The 19,953-nt window shown below is 41.6% G+C and overlaps 1 protein-coding gene across 4 annotated transcripts in view; it reads right to left on the reverse strand.

Moving 5' to 3' along the window:
* Positions 1-19,953, reverse strand: part of ADGRF5 (adhesion G protein-coupled receptor F5) — a 99,937-nt gene that overhangs the window by 15,666 nt on the left and 64,318 nt on the right. For 3 of the 4 annotated variants that reach the window (XM_036024192.1, XM_028509568.2, XM_036024193.1), the window contains exons 9-15: positions 16,922-17,143; positions 15,761-15,964; positions 7,949-8,119; positions 5,989-6,108; positions 5,626-5,838; positions 3,374-3,586; positions 1,516-1,671 (exon numbers count right to left, since the gene is read on the reverse strand). In XM_036024192.1, coding sequence (XP_035880085.1) covers positions 1,516-1,671; positions 3,374-3,586; positions 5,626-5,838; positions 5,989-6,108; positions 7,949-8,119; positions 15,761-15,964; positions 16,922-17,143 — 1,299 coding nt within the window. The remainder of the gene's footprint in view (positions 1-1,515; positions 1,672-3,373; positions 3,587-5,625; positions 5,839-5,988; positions 6,109-7,948; positions 8,120-15,760; positions 15,965-16,921; positions 17,144-19,953) is intronic. The other variant, XM_028509569.2, reaches the window with a different exon arrangement.

Consider the following 19,953-nt stretch of genomic DNA (forward strand, 5'->3'; position numbering starts at 1 on the left):
AATCTTAGGGACATAATGCTTCATTTAAGGGATTCTCAACTCTAGCCTGTTAGAATCACCTGGGGAGCTGGGACAAGACCCATGTCCAGGCTCACTCCAGCCCAAGTAAATCCGAACCTCTTAGGCCAGAATTCAGGCATCGGCAGTTTTTGAAGTTTCCCTAGTGATTACAACATGCAACCAAGGTTGGGAAGCATGTGCTTGATCCAAAGATATAGTTAGTAGTAAATATTCCAGGCCCCACAGCCTGAAAATTTTGGCAATATTTGTGAGGATTTGTTTCTTCTGGTCTCCCATAAGGTGAGTCTATTTCACTTCTACTCAAGACCAGGCATGACTGGGAAAATGGCATTTGTCACAGAAGCTTTCACCTCCAAAGGACCTGGATTCTCTAATGAGCAAATCTTTGTCCCACCAACTTTTAAATTTATCATTAATGGAGTTCGCAACCATTGTATAAAATCATGAAATACATGAGTAACATTCTACTCAAGAAAGGAAATGATATCAGACTGGGTATGAAGAAAGAGATGAAGAACGAAGATAAGTGAAGAAACCAGGGTGAGGTCTGGGCTCAGCTGGGAGTGAGATCTGGGAGTGAGGAGGAGACTTTGGCCACCCCTGCAAGAGGTGTGCTCAGAAGGGTTGGGGACTGTGACTCAGAGAGATAGGGCACTCGAAGTTGCTTCCTGCTTTGGTCCCAGGGCTGAGTTAGCAACCCTAACTCAGCTCATTTGTGTGAGGGTAACCACAAATCACTCACGGAACTCAAATGAGCTTGGTAATAGAGACATGGATCCTTACATTAGGGGTCCTGTTACAGAGGAGATTTCTGGGGAAGGGAATGGCTCAGGCAGGAAGCCCAGGACCATCAATTATCCACTTGTTCCTCTGTTGCTACAGAGGAGAGCTCTTCAGCACGGGCTATTATGAAATGTTTCCACAAATCATGACCTTTTACACTGCAAATATTAAGTGAAAGGGTATTGGCTGAGTGAGAACAAAGGATGGGAAAAACAGTTACCTACCTATTTTCAGATTGATTCTTTTCATGTAGACCAGTCTGAGGGAGACAGTACTAGTAGGGACACTTTTCCTTTGAAGCCTCAAAGGGGTCTTAGCTCCACACAGACACTTCCCATTCTTGTCCACCTGGTGCAGTGTGTAGCCTCCCAGACTCAGTTGAATTACGACTTCATCCACAAGGCTTTCTTGGTCACTTCCTCCCCACCTATCTATAACCCTCAGGGTTAAACCAGGCAGCCTCTTCTGGCCACCCACAAAGTTTAGCACTTCACCATTATATGTGATAACATTCTTTATCATACCTATCTCTCCCCTCACTTGGGGACAGAAAACATGGCTTATTTCTTTTCAAATTCCCATGTTCAGCCTAATGTATACCACATGAAGGTGCTGAATATATATTATTGAATAGATGAATGAGGGAGTGAATGAATAAATAAATTCCTGCTCATGATTACAACATTTTTAAATGATTGAAAACACTCTCACCAGGCACCAGATGAAGCTTCATAGATGGACTGTAGACTGAATTATCAGCGGCATTGGTAAAGCGGCAGGACACATCAACATTTTTTGGACACCAGGAAGCTGAGTTTGCTGTGAAATGGAATTTGTAGCACACTTGCTTTCCATTAACTTCTTTGGCTAAAACAAAATTGTTGGAAGAATTGAATCACAACATGAGTATCTGAAGCACAGATTTTGTTAAAATGATCCACAATGAATACCTTTGTCCAAACTTTTCCCAGGAATATGCCACACTCATTTTTTAAACGTGGTTTTAAAACTGCTTCCAACCTAGTAGTAAGCCCACATTTGCATATATGCTAGCCAAAATGTCACCATTCATGACTCCAAATCTTTGCCCACACAGGTTTGAACAGTCGGAAAGCCTTTCAGAATGCCCTCTGCCTTACTAAGTCTCATGAGGTCATGTGCATTTATCCTATATTGCCTTCACGGCATTGGTTTCGAGTCACCTTGTTATGGGTCTGTCCCTCCACTAGATCATAAAGTCTTGGAGAGAAGGTACCTTGTCTCATTTATCTTTCCATCACCCAGTGTCTAACACAGTGTTTGGCACATCAAAAGAGCACTGAATGTATGCATGCTGAATACAGTATGTTGAAAGGTTTGAGTGTTTCAATATCCAGACTGATACCATGCAATTCTCTCTAAACTTTCCAGACTTCCTGGGTCCTTACTTTTCTAACTTCCAGTGTTCTTTTGAACTGTACTGCTCATTTTGAATATTTAATGTTATATGCATTATCTTTTATGATACAAGCCCATCTACATATTAATATATGTGACCTAATTCCTTTTTCTCCTTTTCATTACCTACTTTTGGTGTTTTGCATTGAGTAGGTCTTTAAGAATAGTTCATGAAAAAATGAATGAGCATGCAAATTGCTTATGACTGTGTCTGTGTCTTGACATTTGGGGATGTGAGCTCATGTTTGGTTGACCTTATTCTGCAGCAACCTGAAGAATCTGGACTGAGGGTACATTCTACCAGAGAGGAGTTGATTTTTTTTTCACCAAGTGCCATAGGGTGCTACCAATGGATCACTTTACCTCTCAGCTTGAAGTTCCTGGACCACATAGCTAGTATAAATTCAAACCCCAAACCTGAGTGAGGACAGGATAGTTACAATTTTCAGGGAAAATTTTTGCCCACCCAGAGGCAAGGCCAAGCTCCTAACCCAGGCAGGTGAATTTTGCTTTTCTGGCCTGTTTTTAAAATGAGCATTCCACCTTTCAAGGATCCCGACATTGTGCTGGTGGGGTGGCGTTTCCTTAGCTACTGCATAGGGAGTGAGAAATTTACTTCCATGGCCTTCATCACCTTAAAACCCAAGGCTCTGGGTTCCTTATATTGGCAGATGGCCTCAAGGAAGCCCTAGTACTAGCTAAAACATTATGTCTATTTTTCTTTTCCTCTATGTTTGGTGTTTGGCTATTTTTCTTTCTTGCATGTTCAGCTGTTCATTTAAGAGGATTTTTGTAGTACTTTCATAGTATGTTGATTCATAGCTTGGAGGGAGGGCCTATCAGAATATCTCGTCAACTACACTGAAGAAGTGGAAGACCTGTGAAGGTATCTTAACACTGTCTTCATCAGTGCCCACCAAAACCAAAGGGCTCCACCCTCACAGACTCTCAAGATTTTGCCACAAGCCAAATAAAGTAAAATGGAAAGTAATAATGGCTTATGGGATTCACAACGTTATGTTCTGTCTCTGATTAAATCCCTATGTCTATTTTAAGAGTAAATTTTTAGACTCACAGTATTTCCACACGTAGGAAATACAATATCCTAACAGTTCAGCAACTGGCATCTTACCAGCAGGAAAGGACAGGGAATCCACTTGGAAAGTTACTCTGTAGTCTTCATCTTCCTCCACACAGCATTTGAGGGGATGGGAACCTTTGCATGGAATTGCAGCTTCCAAAGGATCTACCATGATGTTTGGCTCTAGAGGCAGCGGGTGAACAGTGACATCTTTGGTTGCGATACTGTATGAATTCTTGTATCTAAACACGCAGTGATAGGTTCCTGAGTGGAAGGAAGCAAAAAATGAAATGGAATTAAATCATCATGCCACAAAGGCATTTGCTGGGAAGGTTAAGAAGAGACTTAGGTGTCCCTGTCAAGCTTTCACAAGGGCACACAACATCTTCCTGGACAGTGGGTAAGATAATGCTTGATAGATTCCCCTCCCAAGTGCTCTGTATTAAAAAGATTAACCAAGAGCCACCTACAGACTCACTTACTTTCAGATAAAATTAAGTGGCTTATCCAAAGTCATACAGTCTGTTAGGGTGGAATCAGGTTCCAAAATAGTTTTCCAATACCTACTCTAAGGCCCTTTCATTAACCAGGGTAGAAATGGGAAACTCAGTGTGTGCTAGGAAGGGAAGTTCTTTGAAGAGAGTTGTCACTCAGGTGGAACTCTGTAATGTTGTGATGTCCCCTCTTTCCATCTCTAAGTGAATAGACTCCTCAGTTCCCAGGACACCATGGCACCAGAAAAGAGTTTGTGTGGGGAGGGAGAGATGGGGGGGGGTGGATTCTTGGGAGAGCTCAACCTGTGGACCCTGGAATTAGATGTCTGATGTCTCACTCTTATCTAGAAAAGTCTAAAGAGGCTGCCTGATCTTGCTGGAGTAAGAGGGAAGGCAGCAGCAGGAGTAGCCCACGTGCCCAGCACTGGGTGAGGTGGAGTGGACTGTGGAAAGTCCTTGGGTTGAGCTTCCTGAAAGGACTTTTTCCGAATGAGTATTATATGCCAGGGCCCCTCAGAGAGTGAGCCACCATTTGAGTTCCTGACATGGGGACAGTGTAGGAAGATGATAGCAGTATCTACAATTTAGTAAGACACTTTGACTTTTTTTTTTTACTTTTCTTCTCTTTGCCCCAATTCTGAACAAGCCAGAGCAGCAGCTAGACAAAGGAAAATCAGGAAGAACAAAAACAAAGAAGAGACTCCTTTCAATTCTGTTGGGAGGGAAGAAAAATTTAAATTTAATATAAAAATCAAAGTGTAGTTGATTTAGATGAGGTTATTTTAGTCCTTGAGTATGAGAATGTTTAACAGGTGAATGTGATGGGAAAGGCTGTGGTTCCTCCTAAGTACTGCCCAGTGGAAGGAAAGAGCAATTTGGACAGAGCTAGGTGTGACTTCAGCCTGGGAGAAAAATACTCTCATTTCTTGATTTTTTACTACCAAGTCCAGCCAAACAGTAACTAGTTATTTCTACAAAGTTGCCTGGTCTTCTCACAAAAAAGGGGAGAAGACCTGAATCTGGACTGATTAACCTTACAGTTAATGAGAAACCTCAGGGTGAAGCAGTTCAGAGGTGTCCACAGAGCCAGGGAGGCCCAGTCTCACCCCGCACTGTCATTTACAAGATTTGCAATCTTGGGAAATGTACTTAACCTCCCCAAGCCTCAGCTTCCTCATCTGCAAAATGGGGATAACAATAGCGCTATCCTTTCAGTTTATTTTTTAAAATAAATTAACACACAATACATAACAGTGTCTGTCACATAGGAAGAGCTCAAGAAATGTCACCTATTATTGCAGTGGTTCAATCAAATTCTCTCTTCCTCCCGCCCCCAAAGATTTGTGTTTCTTCCAAACATGGCTAAAATATAGAAATAAATAGTAAATAAAAATATTTCTTTCTTTGGAACCAGACATATAAACCCTTTACCTAGATTATTTTGATACCACAATTGGGTAAAACACTCCCAAGAGTCTGGTAAAAGTATCTTTAATAAAAATCCTCTTAAATTCCTGGCAAGAACACAGGCTCTAGAATGAGAGAGACAAGTTCCAGTCCTGGCTCTGCAACTTAAGGTGTAGAAGCTTAGGTATATTTATTATACTCTCTGAGTCTCAGTTTCCACATATACAAAATGGGTATAATGACCTCTTGCCCGAAAGGGCTGTTGCATGAAATATGATGACATATTTAATGTAAAGTGGCTGGCACAGACAGGTCCCAGGACAGGCCCTCCGTGGACGGTAACTATTGCACTGTGTTTCCAGGGCTCTGGGCAGCAGAGTAGGGTAGTGGCCTCTCACTCACCATTCCACTCCCTCGTCGAGGTCCTCACTGTCAGCACCGACTCTGCTCCATCAGGATGGCTCCTCGTGGTGTAAAACCTTTCGTATATTTTAATTCCAGCAGAAGTTTTCCAATACACCTCATCATAGTTACTCACATCACTGATGCACTTTATAGAAAAGTTTTGTCCCTCAGAAACAGAAACAGTTTTGTCCGGGGTTATTGTTAGGTTGGCTGAAAGAATGCAAACAAAACAGACAAAAGAAAACCGACAACAAGTACAATGTTTAGTCTTTCTGGTGCCATCGACACACAAGCGAAATTTAAGATAGAGACAGAAAGCGTGGACCGTCCTGACTACTTGTGTCAACGCGGGATTGGTACCTTGCTGCTCCTGGGCTTTACTTGTTTCTAGGCTGTTCCCGGTGGTGCTCTGAACTGTACTCATTTCCATCACATGCCTTAGGAACTCGTGCACTTCCCCTTTGTGGCTGGATTTATCTCCTGATGATCAGCAGAGTGAAAGGTTGCAAACTTAGGGATGTTGACTTAACCCAAGCTCCCCTCCAACCTCTTCTGTGACACCTCAGGAGGACACTAAATGGCTCAGTTCTTAGAACACTTCGTTCTTTAGTTTTTGAAAATACTTTTTAAAAATTATGCTGCATTGTATTTTAATTTCTTTCTTCCTATATGTCTCCTCCATAAAAATGTGAGCCCCTTAAGAGCAGGGCTCTTTCTTCTGTGTCTTTGCATCCCCAAAACTTAGCACCTGAGTCTAGAACTCAGTCAGTGCTTACTAAACAGGAGTGCTGTCTGCAGCTACATTTAAAGTAGGGGGATCACAGAGTTTACTGATCAAATATGAACTGGGCCATAGAGGCACCCTAACTATGTCTCTATACGTTTACTCATCTTTCTGAGAATTTCCACCTAGGTTCATGAGAATGTATTCACCGAGAATTTCAACAAGACCTCTACAAATATAAAAACGTGCCACTGAACATGCCACTATTTTTGCCTCTAGATCTTGGAGCATGTCTTTCACATAGTTGACATTTCAAAATGCCATTCACTTGTGTCTTCTATCAGTGAACAAGTTCCTGACTTGAGCCACTGAGGCTGGCCTGCTCCTCTAATCAGTGTAAAATCTTATCTCTGGTCATAATCAGAAAAAATCAGGGTTTCCTATAGTGCCCTGGGAGGGCAGAAGCTGGGATTCAAATGTTCACATACAGCTCTGAAGTCACATAAGCATGGATTACAGCGCCCCTAGCATCACCCTTACTGGCTATAGGAACCTTGAGATGGCGATTGAAGGATTAGTGGATTCTGAGAGAGAAAAGGAAAAGCTTCCTGGGCTCTTTTGGTTCTCAGATGAGGTCCAAACTACCAACCCAGTGGTTTTCAGCAAAGGCTGCACATGTCAGCCAACCAAAGGCCCATAAAGGACACAAGTCTTGAGTTAAAACTTGCTATGTACAACTGCAGCCACTACAGACAACTGTGAATTGCTCAAAAGATCTGTGATCCTATGATGAGAATGTTTTCAGATAAACCTAATCTTGCTCTTTGTAAAAATGCCAAGTCACAAGAACAGGAAATGTGAGTAAGTGTAACGAGCATATTTATATTAGTCCTTTCTCAAAATTGTTTAGGCGAGGGGGGTTCTTATGATTTATTGTAATAGTTCATTTTTGTAAGATCCGTGGAAAAATAAGTTTGCTCTATTTTTGCAGATAGAGCTGAAGCTACAACGCTTTATGATATGAGAAGAAATGCTATTTTTAAGGGGCATAAATAAGTTGAATGAATTGAAATATTTAAAAAACTTGTTATAACTGTAAAATAACTACAAAGTATAGGATTGCTAAAGCTTTCTGCAGCACTCTTCCTAGAGCAGGTGAAATGGGAGAGGAGGGATGACAGGGAGAGGTGAAGGGTGTTGGGGACTGAGCCAGGCTATTGTAATTCAAGGGAGAAAGCATGAAATTATGGGAGGAAAGGGGGAAAATTAGGAGCATTGCCCTCATTGTAAACTCAAGATTAAATAGGACTAATCTGAGTGTGAAACATCTCCCATCCACTTCCTGCCTTACCAGCACAGGCAGGCTTTCCTTCCCTGCAGTCAGGTTCCCATCCCACCCCTCCCCTATTTTAAAGACTTCATCTGAACTTAAATGGCACAGAGGGAAATTCTCTACTGTTTCCCATTTTGTGACTCACCCCAACCACACTCCCACCACCAGGGAAGGCCCTGCTTAATTGGCTCATGGATATTCCCAATTGACTCGCAGCCCTTGGTTTGAGGTGCAATGCTGACAATCCTAGTAAGAGTCCTTACCCATAGATGTGAATGTCACTTCTATGTCCGCACTGCCTCGAGCTCCATGGGCGCTGATGAACTCACATGTGTAGACAACTGTCTTTCCAGCTGACCCACTGGGACACTGAGTTCCATCGGCCTTGAGGGTGTACCTGCTGCAGCTGGAATCTGATTCTGTTTCAGAGTTTCCTGCAGAGACATAACAGTTCTTTTGCTTTCACAGTTGACTGACTCTCTGAGTTAGTAGCAGAGACACCAAATTATTGAAAAAGAGTTACTAATTAAATTAGTTTTCTTCTCTTTGAATGAAGAGGTGGCAGAATGTGTACTGGTTAGGTCTGTGGACTAAGGAGCCAGGTTTTGTGGCCACAAACTCAAACAAAAACTGGTAGGGCATTGTTGAGAAAGTCACTAAACTGCTCTGTGCTTCAGTTTCTCCAGATGTAAAATAAGGAGAAAGAACAGTAACTACAATCCAGGACTGTAGTCAGGCAAAACGGGTTACTACATAAAAACACTTAAAACAGCACCTGTCTGGGCCCTGCCCCATTAAGGATGGTCACTAGAACGTGAAAAATAAAGAGAAGCAAGGTCTTTGGACATGATTTCCACTAGAAAGGAAAAACTGTCAGGTTTTTCTATTTAGGTTATTTTCTATGTAGACTATAGGTTTAGACTATTATTATTATTATTGAAAGGAGAAAGAAAGAAGACTGGAACATCTGATATTCATGTCATCTGAGAAATGTTTGCATAACTTGTTCCCTCTTATTAGCCCATATGTTTTATTGGAAGCTTCAGCTTCATGCTTTCTTGGGCTATCACTGTTTACCCTTCAAAATAGCTCCTCTTGAACACCTTGCTTTTCAGTTCCCAAATGCCATGCCCTCCAAGCCATCTTTACCTCTTGCCTATGACTCTGTACCACCTTCTTGCTGAATGTTTCCTACTCCAGTCCCTCTTTCCTCTAACACTGCCATAAACTCTTAAGGCATCCTCCAAACACTGTCAATTTTCCAAAAATTAAAGAAAAAGAACCTATTTAGCTCCAACAGGAATGCATCCTTTTCAGCCTTGGCTGGATAATTGGTGATGTTTGAAATATTTTGATTGGTAGGTAACCAGCTTTTTTCCCAGTCCCCAAAATGACTGTTCATACATAAAACTGATTTCTATCTTCACCCACTTGGCTCAATGACCTTCTAGCTCAAAGGCACAAGTGTCCCTACTTATTTCTATGGCACACTTAATTTTTGCAAACCCACTTTTCCCAATTCCCCCAGGCCATATTCTAGTCTTTATCTTTCCTCTACCTTGTATCTTTAATCTGTCCTCAGACTCTTTCAGGCTAACCACCAGGTATACTTCTCTTCCCTTCCTAAAATAATCCTCCTAATCTGGAAGGTTCTTTAGCCATCACTGAGTTTTCTTCCACTTCCACCCTTCATACCACAATGCTTCTGCATTTGCCACCTTTAGTCTTTTACTCCAACTTTTTATCAAATCACTGCCATTCACCTTCTTTCCCCTGAACTGCACTTGAAGTGCGTTTCCTCTTTCCCAGATCCAGTGGCTTCTTGTCCTGCTGCCTGGACTGCAGCAGCCCATTCTGCTGACCACCTTCTCTGTGACCTGGCCTACTGAATTCCACAGGTCTCTCCTGCTTCACTTCTCTCTTCATCCTTCCTTTAGGGTCTGCTTCCCAGGCTCCTTTCCTTTTGTCCCCTTCATAAATACTGGTGTTCTCCAGGACATTGGCCTTGTCCCAAGCACTCTGATGTTGGCCCTTTCCTCTTTTTCTCTAGTGTCTCACAGGACAATGTCATCTGCACCATGGCTCCTATTAAATCCTATATTTGGATGAGTCTCCACTCTAAGAGAAACAATCTTGTTAGAAATTCTAGAAGCAAATTCCCAACTGCCAATTCAACGTTTGAGGTACTTCCAACTCAACATGTCCTACTGGACCTTATCTTTCTTCTTCCCAGACAAATCTGTGTAGCTTCCAATGTTTCTTTTTCTTGACACTGGCAGTCCATGAAATTAAAAATCTTAAGTTCATTTTTAATTACTTACATTTCCTCACATTCCATTTCAATCAGTTGTAAAAATTTTTAGGTTATACTTCTGAAACATCTCACAATTATCTTATCCATTCCAACCCTGGTCAGTAGCCCGGGCCCCACCCATTACCTGTCATCTGCCAGTTGCATATTGTTGTAACTGGGTCTTTGTTTTGGTTATTTGGCCCTTCAATCTATTGGCTACACTACCTTAAAATTTATTTTTTTAATTTATTTTTAGTTTTTAAAATTTATTTTTCTAAATTTCAGTTCTGATGATCTGACTTCTCTCTCCTTTTATCTTTAAATCTTACCCATGCTGTTTCCAAATATTAGCTACTATAAATAGTGCTGCTATGAATATAGGGGCACATAAATTCTTTTGAATTAGTGCCCATCAGTAGAGGAGTGAATAAAAATACTGTAATACATTTACACAAATGGAATACTATGCAGCAGTAAAAGAGAAGGAATTCCTATCTTTTGCTACAGCATGGATGGAACTGGAGACTATTATGCTAAGTGAAAGAAGCCAGTCAGTTAAAGACAAATCCTATATGATCTCACTTATAAGTGGAATCTAATGAACAAAATAAACTAACAAGCAAAACAGAACCAGAGGCATCGACTTGTGGAATAGACTGACAGCTGTAAGAGGGGAGGGGGGCAGCTGGAAACTGATTGAAAGAAAGTGAAAGGACTAGTGAAAAAACATATATGAAGGGCCCACAGATATGGACAATGGTGTGGAGACTGACTATGGAAGTTGGGGGCAGGCTGGTGGAGGAGGGTAAAGGGGGAAATTGGGATAATTGTAATAGCATTAGCAATAAAATATTTTTTTAAATAAAAAAATAATAAAATTAAATCTTACCCTTGCCTTCAAAATAAACTAAAATCTCCTTAGTGGCACATATGTGTTTATTCACAATATTATTTCAACCTGCCTCTATAGCCTTTAACTCATTCTATATAATTCTTAAAAACTAGGTCAAGTCCTTCAACATACATTGTAGCTTCATGCTGTATGCCTGTTTTCACACCTGGAATAGGTCTCCTTCCCTCCTCCTATTGACTCTTACTCATTCTTCAAGCCCAGATTTCTCACCAAACTAATGTGTAAGACAATGAGCTATGCAGGATGGGGTATATAAAGACATGTACAGAAATAATTATAATATACAGTAGATAAGTTTCATAAGAGAGGAAAAAATATAGTGTGGAGGTTAAAGGAGGAAAGTTTTAGTTAGAAGACTTCAGGGAAGAGGGAAGATTTGCTCTGTGCCTTGAAAGACATAGACAGAAAAGGTGGCTGTGGTGTTCTGGCATGCAGTTGTGGTTGGGTTGTGTGTGTGTGTGGATCAGTACTCTTTGGAGAACATGGTGTTCTACAAACCTGCTTCAGGAACTGGGGCTCAGCTGGGGGATGGAAGAGCACTAAGCCATGTGAGCTCTAACCTCCCCATCCTTTTTCTAACTTAAGCAGCTCCACTCTGATCTGCTTTATACATCAGACATGGTTCTCAAATGGGGGCAATTTTGCCTCTTTGGGGGACATTTGGTGATATTTGGGGACATTTTTCACTGTCATAACTAGGAGGTGCTACTGACATCTAGTGAGTAGAGACAAGGGATGCTGATAAACATCCTGCAATGCACAGGACAGCTCCCCTCAGCAGAGAATAATTTGGTCCAAAGTGTCACTAGTGCCAAGGTTGGGAGACCCCACATTAGGCAAACACATGGGTTGTGCTTGAAGGAAAAATTCTACAGGTAAATCAGAAACCACTGGTGGAAGCCACAGTACACAAGCAGCTGCATGCTGGTCATGTCTAGGGGGGAACCAGCAGTTCTGTGAGGCTGCAACCTACAGGGAAAGAATGGAGATGAGGCTCCAAAGAGATGTCAAAGTCAGAAAGTGAAAGTAGAAAGTGAATTGGCAGTGTTCACACTGTATTTCATACAGCACCCCTTGGGCTGTGCTCCTCAAGGTCTTGCCCAGATGCTACTGAATGCAGCTAATAAGCTGGTGCTGTGTTCTCTGGAGAAGAGATGCTGTGCAATTAAAAGTTTACTGCTCAAGGTTAGATTACATCCAATGAAAATTTTCCACCAACCACAGTGAGGAAAAGGGAGGGGCTGGCTTTTAAAGCTATTGCCTCTATCAGAAAATAGTTATTGTGGCAGATTCAATGTATTCAGGTCTTTTAAATATTTATAACTTATCATCTCAGTGTTTATCCCCACAAAGTCTTGCAAAAGAGGTACCATTATCACTATTTAATTGATGAAGTTCTGGGAGTCAATGGAGTGACTCATCTTGCTCTGTGTCAGGACAAGGGTGCATGGCTGGGCTAGGATGACAGGTCTCCAGGAATAGACACCGTCTTACTGAAAAGCACAGGGTGTGCGGCTAATTCTTCCAGGACAGAGGACTTGGCTCAAGTTCTTTCCTTTCCTTTTTTTTTTAATCCAATTTTGTGAGCATTCCTTCAAGTAGAGGACTCACTTTTTAAAATCAAATTTGTTTATGGCATCACTGGGAACCCAGAGAGAGATATGGGGGAGGAGGAAGATCAGGGCTGTGGAGGGGAGCCCTTTGCCATAGTCACAGAGGCATGTCCTCACGTGTAAATGAGCAACTGGACTAAATCCAGGGCTCTCACTCCCTTCTGCCCAATAAGGTCTCCTGTGACATTTAGGACCTATGCCACTGCCTAGAGCCCAAACCTGGACATTCTGATTTAGTTGCAAGAGTGAAGCCCTGACATCTGTTGTTTTTTAAAAAACAAAAAGTGTGACCCTCATGGGCAGCCAGAATGGACAGTGTTGATCCAGCAATGCTGCTTGCTGCTGCCAGTTGCTTTTCTACTTTCTTCTCCCTCAGTCCCTGAGGCAAGTTGTTTTCTAGTAAGACTTTATAAAGTGTACCTGAATGGATAAGAAAAAAAGAACCATATATATGCTATCTATAAGAGACCCACCTCAGAACAAAAGATACACACAGAAGGGGCTCACACCCTCTTGTAAAGTTTCGATGGTTTTGTGAATAACCTGCATGACAACAGGCAAGGAAATACGAACTTTACAAACTCATTAGGGAACTGTTCTAGCTTGTGGGCAGGAAGGGGATGGAGACTTCATTATTTTTTATCATCATGCCACGTCAGAAGGGCTATGGTGACACTAGAAACTCTGTAGCCTTTAAATTCCCCCACTTGTCAGCATGTCCCTACACAGTCAAAGCTAATATTAGATACGGAAAAATGAGAAACTGCACCAGTAGTAATAATAATTGGTCCCTCTGCTGTTACTACTACTAGTAGTAGCATTAATGCTACAGTAGTAGCATTAGCCACAGTTTTGCTTCCAGCTATTTCAGTTACCCACAGTCAACTGCGGCCTGAAAATATTAAAAGAAAATTCTGGAAATAATTCATAAGTTTTGAATTGCATGTCATTCTCAATAGCGCGATGACCTCTTATGCCATCTCTCTCTGTCCCACCCTGGATGTGAGTCATCCTCTCATCCAGCACATCTCCACTGCATGTACAGTACAAAAATTTGATATTTTGAGAGACCACATTCACATACCTTTTATTGCAATATAGTGTTATAATTGTTCTATTTTATTATTCGTTATTATTGCTAATCTCTTACTGTGCCTAATTTATAAATCAAACTTTATCATAAATATGTATATATAGGAAAAAGCAGTATGTCTAGGATTTGGTACTACCCACGGTTTCAGACATCCACCGGGTCTTGGAATGTGTACCCTGTGGATAAGGGGGGACTCCTGTATTACTTCTGCTGCCATTATCATTAATATCATAGTTAGTGCCTGTTGATTTGAAAAACTGAAGAAGTCCTACTTTATGCAAGAGATGTTCCCCACCCCTTAAAGCTAGAAATTTCATTATTGCTGATTACTTCTTTCTGTCTTACCTCTTGCCACAGTGTTTCGCAAATGAAATGCATCTGTCTCTGAGGTGAGGTAACATATTCAGTTCCACCTGTTTTGGTGAATTATTTAGCTAGATCGTTTCTTACTGACCTAGAAAAATGGGTGCTGAAACACCTGTGGAGTTTGGAGAAAGACTGCTACAGAGAGGGAGCAGCAAGGGAGGGGGAGAAAGGGCAGGGTGCCCAGAGCAGAGGCTAAATTCATCAGAGAACTGATTTCTGCAGGAGGCCAGCCCTGTGACAGGAAACCCATTGTTCTGAGGAAGGTCCAGCCTGCACGGGGCATCAGGCCTGTCTGCAGAAGCGGTGGCCACAGAGGTCTCTGAGCATCTGCGCCGCAAACTTCCTGGTTCCTCTGCCACAGGGCCAGCTTTTTCACCTCTCGGAGTTGAAAGCTTAAGGGCTTTCACGGGAACTTTGCAAGGTCTTTCTCCCATCTGGCAGTTCCTTCAGGATGCCTACACCTCCTCTTCCTTAAAAATCAAGGAAGTGACTAAATGTGCCATGTGTCAACACATTCAGCAATTACCACATGCCTTTCCCATTCTCCTGAGTGCTTTAAAGTCAAATTCAAACGCTGCAGCTGAAATGTGCTTTGCAAAATAGATGTGCTCAGGAAAAGGTGTGTGCAAAGTGTTCAGTATTTTGTTTTTTATAATTTAACATATTCTGGTAGGAAAGGCTTTGTAAAATAAAGTGTCCCAAGGTATTTCATGGGTAAAGCCATGTTTTATTTTAATGGTTTTTTTAAGGTAAAGATAAACATAATACTGTTACTTTTTAAGGGAAGGATTGGATGTTCTTATATGAGGGTTCTCGCAGAAAACAGTCTTTTGCTTCTGTATAAACTCTGCCAGATCAGCTCATTCCAGTGCTGGCCTCCCAGGCATGGTGAGGGAGTTTGGCCAAGATAAACACTGGTTTTAGGATATAAGGCTTGAACTGAGTCCCAATTCTCTTTCTTTTCCTATTGTGACAACCTTGAATAAGTCATTTAATTTGGACTTCAATTTCTTTTTGAAAATTAGATGGAAAAAACCACCAGCTTCAAACTTGGGGTCAAGTTTAAATGTGATTAAAAGTAATAACATGTTTTTTTAAAAAATTAGTTAATCACAAACTGTTATACCCAACAAAGTTAGTATTGCTATTTTAATTTTATATTATTGTTGTTATTATTGTTACCATTCATCAGTATAAACTGGGGGGCAGGAAACTTCAAGTGAGATCTCAGTTCTAAAACAAAAGCAAATTGGATCAGAGATTGAGCTGAGAGAACTGAGAAATAAACAGGTCTACTCAGGGAGATTAAAAAAAAGGTCAGAGACACAGAATTAGATAACACGGAAGAAAGTGTGGATACAAAGGCACAGAAGTGAGAAAGACAGACAGCAAGAGAAGAGACACAGAAATGAGAAGCTCCAAGTCAGACTCCAAAGCAAAGGCGATGACTTCATCCTTAACTCTGAGGTGCTGAGGATGGAAAGGACAGGAAGTTGCAGATGAGCTTTTCTGTGGGCTGAAGACACTAGGGACCTAAGTCAACAGGTCACTCCCTCTTGGATCTTCTCTGCTAGGATCTTGTCTACAATCCAAGTGTGATGTTTGCATGCATACATTTTTGGAATTTTTTTCTAGAATGGCTAAGCTGGAGCTGGCATCAAACCTGTACTTTTTCATAGTCTGAAGTCTAGAAAAAAACAGTCATCTGACATTCTGTCTTCCACCCACAGCATCTCCCATATTTACTTGGGCATGGGACAAAAAACCAGCTTGTGAAAGGACATCTAACATTCTTACCTGGAATGCTTATTTCTCCCTTGTGCTTCCACTCCACTCGACTCCAGTTAACATTAATCTCACTGCAGCAGTTCAAAGACACAGGATTGTTGTCACACGTCACCTTCATTTCTTCACTTGAGAAAATTTGGATGGGTGTGACAATAATTTTTTTTCTGGACTCATATTCAAAAATATCTAATGTCAGTTTGCAAATATATTCACCTGTATAGAACACACAAAAGCATTTATTATTACTACATGTGTCTATCACCTGAGAAGAGTGATAGCCTCGTCTTGTGATCTCACAGTGCTTCAAGAAACATCATTTTCAAAAGCATCTGAGACTTGGTCTAAACAGCCCTAAAGGAACATTCAGAGAGTGGGATGATCAATGCAGATATGTCTAAAGACACAAGGTAAAGAGTAGACAAATGTTCTAAGGAAATAGCAGAAATCTCAGAGTCTTGGCTGGTAAGTAAAATGTATAAAGATGAAAGAGGGAGAAGGAAAAAATGTAAAGCCTTGGAGAATTAGAAGAGTGTGGATAATTTTAGCATTCTACTTAACCCTGGGGCAAAATCAGAATCAACAAAGATGCGATAGGACCTATGTTTTTGCAATCCAACTTCATTCCGAGAAAAAGATGCCTCTGTTGACCTCGGGATTATAATGGGGTTATTAAATTCTAAAATGTCAGGTTTCAGACTTAGCTTCTGTAGTTGTTGGGGGAGAGGGGCAAGGAGGGGCAGGGAGAAGGGATTACAGTGGAGTCCAAGAAAATTGGGGGAAGGGGATGGAAATGTTTACTATCCTGATTGATTAAGGCGGTAGTTTCAGACATATACCTAAACTTATTGAACTGTACGTTGTAAACATGCACAGCTTTTACATGACTATTCTATCTCAGCAAAGCTGTTTTAAAATTAAAAAATAGTTAAAAGCATAAATTGCTCTTTGTCTCAGGTTACAACTCATAAGCTTCAGTAAATGTGGAAAAACATATTTGTCTCCCAAGACTAATTTGTTTGGCTGACATGCCATGGGACTAATTTTCAACTTGGAAAAATTGAGCCTAGTGACTTCTCTTTGAAGATGAAATGCTATATACACTTCCTGTACTCTGCTTCTCTATGAGTTCTTCATTCCTTTCCTCCCATTGGTTATTGCCTAGAAACCTACCGGCCTCCCTCTGAGTGATGTTGTAAATGGTGAGGCGAGACACTGAGGTCAAGTTGTTGAGCACGACGGTGTCAATCCAGAATCTGCTGCCGTTCTGGATGTCAGAGCGCCTTCCCACATGGTGCCAGGACACGTTGGAGGATGAAACTTCAGTTTCACACACCAGAGTGACCGTATCCCCTTCAAAGATGATTTCTGGTATGACAGAGAACTTAGTTTCATCTGGAAACCCAAAAAAAAAAAGAATTATTGGGATTCTGAAGGAAATAAACGCAACCGATGCTACTCACCAGATGCTGTGATCACAGGGGTCGTCCCACGGTCACCACAGCATCTGTGGTGCTCTCAAGAACAGGGCAACCCATCCTCCTCCCTCCATCCCTGGGTACTTGGTGTCTGGGGCCCAGAGTCAGGGCCAGCCAGGTACTAGGGACATGGTTTCCAGTCTGGGATCTTTGCACACTTAACTGTCCTCAATGGTAGTAATCTGGATCCCAAAGCTATTCTTAATGTTTCTAATAGTCTGGCAGAAAATTGCACATTTGTCTATGAAAAAGCCACACCAGCCAACTTAAACATCAAGTTTCCTTATTGTCCACTCAGATAACATCACCTGCTTCTCACTGATAACTAATATCTCATGCTGACTGGAAGCTCTGTTCTATGTCTTTGATGAGTTAGAAATTGGAAAATGATTGTTTTAAAGAATCAAGTCTGGGAAATATTTTCTTAACACCTAATACCCATGGGTCCTTAAGTGTGGGAGCTTTATAGACACCCAGAGTTCTGTGCCTCAGGCAGCTGTGTGGCCCTGGGCTGCTCTGAGCCTCAGCTTCCTTTTCTGGAAAGCAGTGCAAGCTACCTTGGGAGGTGATTTATGGGAAGAGTAGCTGTTATTATTGTTTTCACAGTAAAATTCTGAAGAACCACTGCATTGAGTAATCTCACAGATAGAAATAAAAACACAATATTTGTTATTTTTGTATGTCTTTTTAAGGTTGTTCTTTGCTTACATAACAGGCAGTTTTCCCCCTCTTGGCTGTGACTTGTGCTACGTCCTTCATGAGGTCCCTGTGGTGAGGGGATCTGGGAGCTGGGTGAGGGGACTAGGTGGCCTCTTTTGTGTGGGGCTTCATGGTCAGCCCAGCCCTCTCCATGTGATCAACGTGGGACTGAAACACCATAAAATTAATTTGGGATGATGAAGTTCTGGTCAAAATATCAAGGTGTCTATATATTTCTTATCACTTTTATTAGGTTCCTGAGTAAACTAAGATTTTTAAAAATCACATTCAGCAGTTAGGAATCAAGGCCACTCATGAGTAGTTAATATAGTGAACTGGCTTGAGTTCACACAAATTTGTGTTACTTACTATGTGTTCTTGAACACACTACTGACCCTCCCTAAGCCTTCATTTCCTCACCTGTAAAATGAAGATTATATCCACCTTCCAGATGATATGAAGATGAAGTATGAGGAAGACACTGGGCTTAACATAGAAAGATACCTTAATAAGCACCCTCTTTTCATTACTATTGTTGCTAATAACTATGACTAGCAAAACTGTCAGTCTCGTAGGGTTGTATGGAAGTGACCATGAACTTATTGGCAGTGATTAAAGAAAGGGTGTTCTAGTTAAGGGGCCCTGCTGACTGATCAAGCATCACCAGAGGATTAACATATGACAAAATCAGTGCACCTGTTCTGAAGAGTGCCATGTGCCCTTGTGTTTCATAAAGAAGGGTTTAAAAATGAGTTCCTGATACTAACTCATTCATTCAGCATTTTTCTTCCTTGTTCCCTTCTTGTCTCCTGCCCTTCAAATATAATAAACACTCAGTCAGTTGAATTTTTTGAATATCTGTATTCTGGACAAACACTGACAACACCACGGAGAGCAGGGTGGTGCCTGAGTTTCCTGTGGAGCTGCACAAGACATAAGTTCACGTTTGGTGCTCTAAGCCTGAGGATATCACAGAAGCACACTCTGGTCTTCGAAGGAGGATGGAGAAGAGTGTAGGTCCTCTGCAGAAAGGGGGTTGGCAGCCATTCATAATGACTTTGGAAGAATAAGCAACAGACACTAAAGCACTTTTGTGAACTATAGTGTCAGCACCATCATTTCTTGACTGACAGCCAGTGGTCAGTAAAACTGTGGACACTTACTCGTTTCACTGTCCGACTTTCCTCAGCTGAACTGAAATTTTGGAGAAAGAGGAATCGTAATGGAAGCTTACCTGTGCTAGAAACCACTACTCTCCTGTGCCCTCAGAACGATTTTTAAAAGAAGAAAGAATTTTTCACGGCAAAGCCTTGTTGGTTGGTGGGGCGCTGTCAGGGTGGTGTGGCGTTGCTAAAATTGCTTCTGTGTGAGTCTACATTTTTAGGCCACTTATTCTCCCTTCCTTACAGTTTTCATCAGTTTGTTGTTACCTAATTTACTCTGAATTTTTATTTTACTCTTTCATCTTGATTTTGTTGTAGAACTTTCTTACCATTGTGTATCTCTCTTTCAATATTTTATTTTTAAAAAGATCTGCTGTCTAAAAATACCAGCAGAGACTGTGAAGGGAAAGAGCAAACATCCACTGTGAGGATGGCCCAGCTGCTGAGAAGGGTGCCCTTTTTCCAATCGTGCCCAGGACAGTCTGTGTCCTGTCCTCCCCCACTGTGACCATGTTGCTCTAAAGAGGAACCATCTTTACGTGGGAACCACAGGGCTGAGTTACCCAGACACCTGCCGGCCAAACTCCAGCCCACCAAATCTCTGCCCTGCTGGGTCCTCACATATTCTACAGGCAGCATTATAAGTCCACCCACCTACTAACACAACAGAGCCCAGCCCTGTACCCCACTTATAAAATGGGGGAGAACTTCTAAAACCCCAGGATTCTTACAACTGTTTGATGTGATCCAAAGCAGTGGTTCTCAAACTTTCCTGTGCATCACGTCACATGTAGGGCTTGTTAAAACACAAATTGGCCCCCATTTGGTCTAGGGAGGCCCCAAGAATTAGCATTTCTAACAGTCC

This window comes from Phyllostomus discolor, chromosome 4, assembly GCF_004126475.2.
Source record: "Phyllostomus discolor isolate MPI-MPIP mPhyDis1 chromosome 4, mPhyDis1.pri.v3, whole genome shotgun sequence".
Classification (NCBI taxonomy): Eukaryota; Metazoa; Chordata; class Mammalia; order Chiroptera; family Phyllostomidae; genus Phyllostomus; species Phyllostomus discolor.